Source organism: Euprymna scolopes, chromosome 25 (assembly GCF_053919585.1).
Source record: "Euprymna scolopes isolate OS-2025 chromosome 25, ASM5391958v1, whole genome shotgun sequence".
Taxonomy (NCBI): domain Eukaryota; kingdom Metazoa; phylum Mollusca; class Cephalopoda; order Sepiida; family Sepiolidae; genus Euprymna; species Euprymna scolopes.
The window spans coordinates 70,910,820-70,920,819 of record NC_136506.1 but is presented as its reverse complement, the minus strand read 5'-3'; the positions used below and the strand labels follow the sequence as shown (position 1 = coordinate 70,920,819).

Sequence of the window (10,000 nt, the reverse complement as noted above, 5' to 3'; positions counted from 1 at the left end):
ATATAATATATATATATATATATATATATATATATATATATATATATACATATATATATATATATATATATATATATATATATATATATATATATATATATATATATATATATAAACACAATCTGTTTTCTTAGATCCTGTTCTTAAAAATGTGAATCCCACCACTGTTATATATCCTACTGTCTGCCAGTTCTCACATTCTATGAGCGATATTTCTGACAATGGGGGAAGAGTTGCTGTTTTCTGTTGAGCGGTAACTTAGATGAGACACCTAAAATACAAATCAGCTTAAGGACAGGTGAAAATACCGTTTGGCCTTAATACGCAATCACCCAAACATGATGTCTTGATAAAAGCACTGGTCCCCATCACTTGACTGGGCTGCCATCAGGAAGCGCATTTGTTCTATTAAAAAGAAATATTGCCTCGGCTAAGGAAATGACTTCCAAACACGCTGTGGCACATTTCAATTTATGTAGTTTAAACAATGACCAAAGATAGGTTAGTTCGGAAGTCAATTTCTGAAAGCCGCCCAAAACATGCCAGCATGCAAAACTGGCCTTAAATCGAATATGACAATGAATAATGAGCTGATGCGGTTTCATATTTCGTCTGACACGAATGAAATATATTTTTGCTATTACGTTTTTATTATTATTTCAGCCCGGCGTTGCCCGGGTGTTTGGTGGTGTATGTTGAGCCCCCCCCCCCAAAAGGGGGTAATTTTTTTGTAACTTTGACCCCTATTATGACCCCTTAACATTTATTGTTTTGGGCTCAAATTAAGTTATTAAGTTAGATCCATGTCCAAGGAACCTATATCTAAAATTTCAACTGTTCATACCGAAATTGTCGGAGGAGTTTGGTAGAGTTCTCAAAAGTCAAATCGTTGAACTTTGACTCCTTAACAACCAAATTTCTGGCCGAAAACGGATTACAAAGATTTTCCGAAATCTCAGTTCCCTGTATATCAAATTTTGAGTCTGTAGACTGAAAATTGGCAGAGTTATTGCGTAGGGAAATGTACACACACAGACACACAGACACACAGACACTTTCACTTTTATAGATATACTAGCATGGGTGCCCGGTGTTGCCCGGGTATTTGGAGATGTACGTTGAGCAAAAAAAAAAGTGGTGAATATTTTTTAATTTTGACCTTTATTATGACCTCTTAAAATGTATTGTTTTGGGCTCAAATCAAGTTAAGTTAGATCCATGTCCAAGGAACCTATATCTAAAATTTCAAGTTTTTACACCCAAAATTGTCGGAGGAGTTTGGTAGAGTTCTCAAAGGTCAAATCGTTGAACTTTGACCCCTTAAGAGCCAAATTTCTGACTGAAAACCGATTATATAGATTTTCCCAAATTTCAGTACCCTGAATATCAAATTTCGAGTCTGTAGACTTAAAATTAACAGAGTTATTGCGTAGGGAAATGTACACATATACAGACACACAGATACACACAGACAGACACTTTCACTTTTATAGATATATAGATAGGTTATTATTCATCTAGTATATACATCTCACCTGTATGTATGTATGTATGTATGTATGTATGTATGTATGTATGTATGTATGTATGTCTGCCAAAAACTTTCAACAGATAGATATTTACAACTAGTAATAATAAAATATAATATATATTAAATAGATTTAAGGCTTCTAAAATTCTTACTAAAACTGTTCGTAAAGGCCCGTGGGTAGACTACTTGAGAAATCAATTGTTAAAGTAATATTCCCCTGGGGGTTGAAGGTTCAATTCTCGGTGTGGGCGACTGAAAATGCTATTGCGTTTGAAATTCGAATTCGGAGGTTTAATCGACCGAAACGCAGTGAAAATGGCAGCCAAGTCCAAAGAATCCAAATACTACGAACATATTCTTGCTAATTGATAAGTACGGGCTTATTTCCTTCATGTCGCAAGAAGGAAGGTCGGGAGAGTAAAACCAGAGATCTTAAAAAGGAGCATTTTGGCCTTAAACGCTTGGGTAAGAGTGCCTCAATAAGCAACAATTACTGCACCTGAAACGGAAGAAATCACCTAGGAGGTATGACCTGCTAAGACTATCCAGAATCATGCAGCAGCCCGCAGGTGCGTTTGAAAGCCAAATCAGAACGCAATATTACGAAAATAAACAAATATTTTACTTGTTTAAAGTTTATAATTTAAATATATTTTGGAGTCAAACTCCATCCTCAGTATTTAATACATCTTCTTCTTTTTTCTTCTTCTTCTTTCCTGCCATGTTCTAAGGCTGAAGAAAGAAAAACCAGTTAGTAAAGACCCGCGTGTTGTCTCTCAACACTTGTATTTTGAAATGCCGGAGCGTGTGTTGGCTACTCGAGATGAACGTCACTCACACACACACACACACACACACACACACACACACACACACACACACACACACACACACATATATATATATATATATATATATATATATATATATATATATATATATATATAGAGAGAGAGAGAGAGAGAGAGAGAGAGAGAGAGAGAGACTCCCGTTGATTTCGGCGTATAGTGATGAAGGCTTTGTGTAGAACCAATCTCACTTTTTGGTATTACTGTTAATCTTTGTTGGTGCAAATGATTGCCTTAGGACAGAGTATACAGTAGACTGTAGGTTTTTACATCATAGCTTACCTTCTCCTAGATGCATATCTTAACGAAGACTGAGGGCGCGTCTCTCCCAGTGAATTAATGCGTTCCCAGATACCAACCTGGAAATTTCTACACGCCGATATGCAACACTAACGTCTCTTGTTTTGTCCTTTAGTTCTTACATTCCATGGGCGATGTTTCTAACAAAAGAAGGAATTAATTGCTGTTTTTGGGGTCGGGATCTAGTCGTCTTATACTTATCGTTGATTGGTTTTTGACCCTAAATCAGTATTTTATTAGATCCTTACATCAAGTAGCTTCATGCCTTGTCTAGAGCGATTTCGATATTATTTTTTTTTAATTATTCGGACTACTATTTTTATCTTGGTTTTTATTTTCACAACGTTTCAGCCGATGTAACTTCCGATATTCTTCAGGTACCTCAGAACTCGGGAATCTTTATGCCGAACTCGGGAATCTATGCGGAATTTCGAACTGGAATCTTTATTTTTTTTATTTATTTTTTTTTTTTTTATTACATTTTCACCCCAAACAAGGCACATTGCCACTTTAATGTAGGGGGCTACTATCAGGGGAAACATCTACTGGGGTACTATGTAGGGATTAGGGCAGCGAAATGTTGGTTCACGTTGCACTTGAACTTATGCATGTCAGTACAGTTGGGGAAGCAGTGACCTGGAATGGAATTCCAAAGTCTAGCAGTTCTGGGGAAGAAACTACTGGAGTAGAAAGATCTTTTACATCTAGGGATCTCTACAGTGTGGGGGTGGGATTTTGTAGCTTGTCGGGTCTGTCGAGGGTGTTCACGTCGTGTGGGCACAAGTGCTTGCAGTTCTTCAGAGTATTCACCATTATAATACTTGTAGAACAGGCAGAGGGATGCAACGTTTCGACGATGGGACAGAGGCTGAAGTTTTGATGCCAGTCTAGGGCCTATCAGATTTGCGACTCTCTTTTGAACCCTGTCAAGGAGCGAAAGACTAGTAGCCGATGCACCGGCCCAAATATGACAGCAATACTCCATACATGGGCGAATAGTGGCCTTATAGAGGTACAGGATACTTTCGGGTGTTAGAAGTTTTCTAGCACGGTAGAGAGAGCCCACCTTCCTCGCAGCAGCCCTGGCAATGCCCTCGATGTAATTGTTCCAGCTCATGTTTCCTGTGAACGTTAGGCCAAGGAGCTTGAAAGACGTACTCTCAGCTAAAGAGTTGTTGGCCATTGCTATAGGTGGTGGAGAATGTTTCTTGTAATTATTGAATGAAACCAGTTTTGTCTTGGTGGCATTAAACGTTACCATCCATTTTTGTCCCCATTCCACTACTGATTTGAGGTCATCCTCTAGTGTTTCTGCCATTACTTTAGATATATGTTCATTTGTTTTCCTGTCGTGCCTGCTATAGAGTGTGGTGTCATCAGCATATATACCCATCTCAGAGGCAATTTTGTCGGGGAGGTCATTTATGAATATCAGGAACAGCAAATATTTTGGCAAAAAATGGGAGGAGGCTAATAGGGCGATAATTTAATGGGTCAGTTCTTTCGCCAGAATTCTTGAATACTGGTACCACAGAAGCAGTTTTCCAACAGCTCGGAAAGCAAGATTCATTAAGACATTTGTTGTAGAGTTTGGAGAGAACTGGAGCTACTTCGGCTGAGCACTTTTTTAATAGCACAGCTGAGATGAGGTCGGGTCCACATGCTTTGGAAGTGTCAAGGTTTTTTATGATAGCATGCACCTGAGCAGGGGTGATTTCCAGATCGTCTAGCGTGGCGTCTGTCCGCATAGGAAAGTCAGGTAGGGGGTGGTTTAGAGGGTCCAGTGTAGAGTTGGAGGCAAACCGACTGGCAAGCATGTTAGCCTTCTTGGTTGCTGAGCAAAGAACCTCGTGATTGTTGGTTAGTGGGGGAATTGTTGATTGCCCATTATTTACTACACTGTTGTAGATTTAATCTGCAAGGGAATAAAGGGCTACTATTTCAGATCATGTCTACTGAGGACCATGTTAGGAAGATACACAAGATATTTGTTTATATCACATTTAAACTTCAACATGTTAGTACAGCTAGGGAAACGGGAAACAGTAAGGGGATTCCAAATTCTAGTAGTTCGAGAGAAGAATTTACTAAAAATCAGATCGTTTGTTTTGTAATGTTTACGTAATTCTACTGATACCACAAATTAACAACCACTTTCATATTGATTGTTATTTTATCTGGTTATGGCTGACAGAACTAGAACAGTCTACCTCGAATTAAAATCCGGTTTCAGTAAGAAATTTGGAATAGAGTTCTAAGTTTCAAAAATTCACCCGAAGAAAGGGTAAAGAAAGACCGAAACCTTGTGTAAATAACAACCACGATGAAAATAGTAGTCCAAATAATACAAATAATATTAATGATGAAAACAACTTTCTCTCTCTCTCTCTCTCTCTCTCTCTCTCTCTCTCTCTCTCTCTCTCTCTCTCTCTCTCTCTCTCTGTGCGCGTGGGTGTGTGTGTCACCAAACCTAACGCCACACCAAATAAGCAAGGAGGTTCAAGGAGGATGGAAAGACCGAGGAGAGAAAACACTAGACAGACCTTCGCTGGATGAGTGCAAAATGGACCGGGATCTTGGGAAGGCTTATTGTCACCTAAATTCCAGTGAAAAGCCAATGGTCACCGCCAACAAAAAAATCATTGGTAAGCGGCTGTAATGAGAACGTAAATTTATTAGCAAGGGTTATCGAAAGAGGTGGAGAGTACTGGAAATCTGGGGAGACTTGTTGTGGCACAGACTCCAGAAAACACCACGGGTTGTTCTCCAAGAGAAATCTTTGATGATGGCCTACTCCACGTGAGTGATAAATAAATAAATAAATAAATAATAATAATAATAATAATAATAATAACAACAACAATAATAATAATAACAATAATAATAATAACAATAATAATAATAAACATTGTGTGCGTGCGTGCGTGTGTGTATATATATAATTGTGTGTGCATGTATATATATATATATATATATATATATATATATATATATATATATATATATATATATATATATACATACACAAACACACACAAACACATATATATTAAGTGTAAGGGAGTATATATATATATATATATATATATATATATATATATATATATATATATATAAATACTAGTTGAACGAATTTTAGCTTTCCTTATTTTAGTAAATATTATCACCAAGTACTTTTAAATATTGCTCAAAAGCTTGATGTAGCGAACACAATGACTCGCGATAACGAAAGTGAAAGTAAAAATATCTTCTGTTGCTTGAGCATGTCTTTTTAAAGTGAAAGAGTGTCCGCTTGTTTACCATTCCTCTCGTTAAAAATATTTAGTAGGAATCTAGCTTTTTAGCTGAACAACGACCACTCTATAATCTGGTGAATTTTAAAACAAAAAAAAAAGGACAAAAAAAAGAAGAAAAGGAAAAAGAACCACGACTCAGAGAAGAAGTCGGCAAAACTTATACAAGGCCACCATAGAGGGAAATAAATACCAGAGATCGATTTCAGTCTGGTAATAGTACACCGTGTTTTATTTGTTTTGGCACGCGCGTGCGTGTATGCTTTGTTTTTGTTTTGTTTTTTTAATAATCAAAATACAAGTCTTATATCTATATATCAATGTTTATTTATCACCCCCTTTAAAAAAATGGTTGCGGTTTACTGTAGTGTGTGTGTGTATGTGTGTATTTGTGTGTGTGTGTGTGTGTGTGTGTGTGTGTGTGTGTGTGTGTGTGTGTGTGTGTGTGTGTGTGTGTGTGTGTGTGTGTGTGTGTGTGTGTGTGGGGAGAAGATTCGTTCGTTATTGGTTTTCATTCGGATATTTACTAGTCAATGTCAATCGTGACACGAAGCATTCACAATTTTTTTCAAAAGGGCATTGCGATCAACGTGGAAACGCTGGTACAAGACCATGTATAGTGGGCGTTTCTTTTGTTATCTATTTAGTAATTTAATAACAATCAATTAATATATATTTTTAAACTATCTACTTACTAGTTAACTATGACGATGTTAAAAACTTGCATTTTTTTTTTCTTTTTTTGCGGTAGACTTTTGGAAATCGAGTTCATATCGATTTTCGGCATTGTTTTCGACTTTTTAAAGAAAAAGCAAACTTCTAATCACTATCGATACGGTATTTTTTGGAAGAGCTTGTTTGTTTGTTTGTTTCTTTCTTTCTTTCTTTTTTCTTTGTTTTTTTTTTTTTTTTTCGTTTTTTAGATGGGGATTCATTTCGCTAGTATCATACGCGTTTTTCACCTGATAAAAAATATAGACACTTATAACAGAAAAAAAAAGAAGATTTTAATTAAACGAGCACCTGTTTTTATTTACTTGTCCCCCCCCCCCACGATGGCAGCGTTAAACGCAAGGTTGATTTTTAATGTGGAGAGAATTCAGCTTCCCTAAGAAGGGCAATCTGGATTAGAACAAGGTTTTTTGTTTCAAATTGTATCAATTTGGAAGGATTTCTCCTCCTACATTCACGAAAGACAGAAAAGCTGAAGTGTAGTATTAGACAAGGTACTACACTTTGCTCCTATCCAAAATAAATTCAGAAACGGATTCTTTCAGGATTTATTTATGAATATTTTCAAAACGAAAGCAAATGCTTTACCGGTTTATGATAGCCGTATATCCAGTTTTGTTAACTGGATGCAGAATCCCCCCCCCCCCCGTCAAAAATATGTATTTATATTTATACATCATTATTTTACTGTTTATTTTGATGATCGTATTAAATGTATGGTCGATCGATATTAAATATGATTCTGCGTGTTTTTCTTTTAGTTTGTTTTCAGATCTAAATTAAATATAAAAGAATTAACGCGAGAAAAACTGACCACGCGTTTTTGATACTCTCACATGAAGAGAAATAGTTGTACACGTTAAACCCGGTTACTATGGAGTAACCAACGAAAAATGAAGAAAAAAAAAAAAGAAAATATATACATATATATAAAGGGTTTATTATTTTTTTTAATAATACTTTAAAGTTTACCTTTTGTCCATGGAAGCAACCCATCCTGAGACCATTGTTTTTATTAGACGGCGCTGTGAATGCAGAGGGTCGTGCGGCTGTGCGGTTTTACTTGTTGATGTCGCGCTGATTGCGGCCACGGTGGAGAACGTGGTGCGAGTTGCGGCGGCGGGGGCGGTGCGCGTCGACGACGACGTTGTGGTCGTTAGGGCAGCAGCGGTGGCGATTGCGCTGGTGGTCGTCGTGGTGGTCGTCGTAGTGCCGACCACCGCACCTACAGCCGCTTTGGGAGACGGCGAAAAAGAGACGCTCGGCGCTTGATAAACATTCCCTCCGTGCATATCATTCCTCGGTAAAAAGCGACACGCACCAGGAAAAAAGCAGTGACGACCGTCAACCCTCCTTTTTTATTCAGTTTCCTTTCTTTTTCTTTTCTTATTAAAAATTATAAATCCAGTGAGTTCGTTCCATAATTGGTTTCATTTTGGTAATTTCCCCCTCGTTCTTTTTTTATTCTAATAAAAAAAAAACAAAAAAAAAAAAACTTTAAAATAATAAATCCAGGTGATAAGTTCCAGGTTTTGTTTAATTTTTTGTATTTTTTTTTTCGTGTTATTTATTTATTATTCTTCGTTATCTTTTTTTTTTTTTTTTCATTTTCCGAAAAAAAAAAAGATTCCATGTAATCTTTTATAAACTTTTTCAAGTAATAAATCCAACGAGTTAGTTCCAGGTTTCGTTTTAATTTAGGTATTTTTTTCTAGATTATTTATTTATGTATTATTCTTCGTTATCATTTTTTTTTCTTCATTTTCCGAAAAAAAAAAGTTCATATAATTACCTTTAATCCGTTTTTTTTTTTTTTTGTTTGTTAGTTTATCTATTTCAAACACCCTTCTTTTTTTTCCAAGTAATAAATCCAGTCGATTAGCTCCAGGTTTGGTTTGGAATTTTGTATTTTTTTCCTCTGTTATTTATTTATTTATTTATTTATTTATTGTTCGCCATCATCATCATCATATATTTTTCATTTTTGGAAAAAAAAAATCCATGTTTTGAATTTTTTTTTTTTCTTTTTTTTTTTTATAATTCAGTTTAATTTTACTGAATCGTTCCCATTTTAAAAATTTCTTTCTGCGTTTTATATCCGAAATAAGTAACTTTGCTTCATCCGTTCTTTTCTTTCATTTTATCTTTCTTATTTTCTTTCATTTTATCTTTCTTATTTTCTTTCATTTTATCTTTCTTATTTTCTTTCATTCTTTTTATTGTATTATTTCTTTTATTATTATTATTTTTTTAACTTCTCTCTTTTTTTATTTCGGTTTTATATCGTTTTCCTTCAAATAAATTAAAAAAAAATATTTTTAGAAAAAGTAGACATTTTGTGTGCGTTTCCGTTTTGAACTCGAAACTTTTTTTTTTTTTTTTTGGAAAAAGAAAATCCTCAAATAACAATCAATAATTAATAATCAATAATGAATCATTTAATTTTTAACCATCCACAGTTCTTTGATTTCCAATTTTCATTCACCCAAATAAAAATCTCATTTAACACTTATTCTCGAGTGGTTTTTGGTCTTGGTAAGCGACAGTTAGTTAGTACATATAAAACACATGTTCTTCTCCGGAACATTATTTTCATTTTTAAAAATTCGTAAAAAAAAAAGCAGCAACAGTCAAAACAAAGTTAGAAAGAAAACTAACTTTTCTTATATCTCTTTTGTCTTTTTTTTTTTAATTTAGAGAATTTTTGGTTTAATCTAGGATAACGAAATTTTATTTATTTTTTCTTTCTCAAAATAAATAATAATAAAAAAAATAAATAAATAAATAAATAACAGGATTTCGTTTTTTCATATAAATAATAAACTCAACTGAAAAATCCCGCCGGCTCTGGTTTTTATTTTCCCGACTTTTTTCATTTTAGTTATTTAACAAACTACTATTATCGTTTAGATAATTAAATTTGATTAATTAATTAGTAATAGTTTGTGTTTATTATTATTATTATTATTATTATTATTGTTGTTGTTGTTGAGAGACGGTGATAATAATAACAACAACAGCAACAACAAAAATATCACCACCTCTGTGGCCTTCCTTACGCTTGTCGGTAAAGCAACCCCTGCACGAAATGGGAAGGCGTGATGCGGGTTCGCACCCGGGTTGATCCTTTCCTTTTTGGACATGTTTGGTCAGATAAAAAGAAAGTTGGGACAATGAAAACGTTGCAATATTGCCATTAAAACCGAAAAGTAAATAAGGAGATATGCATTTCTTTTGCCGGCGGAGGTTAATAACTTTCTTTTTCTTATGTTTTTTGTATTATCTTTTTTTTTTTT

The 10,000-nt window shown here is 34.9% G+C and overlaps 1 protein-coding gene across 1 annotated transcript in view; it reads right to left on the bottom strand.

Annotated features, from left to right (window-relative positions):
• LOC145247430 (rap guanine nucleotide exchange factor 4-like) overlaps window positions 1-8,329 on the bottom strand; it is a 1,873,173-nt gene extending 1,864,844 nt beyond the window's left edge. The window contains exon 1 of the mRNA XM_080109188.1: window positions 7,677-8,329. Within this exon, the coding sequence (XP_079965314.1) occupies window positions 7,677-7,996 (320 nt within the window). The 5' untranslated portion in view covers window positions 7,997-8,329. The remainder of the gene's footprint in view (window positions 1-7,676) is intronic.
• Window positions 8,330-10,000: the final 1,671 nt, after the last annotated feature.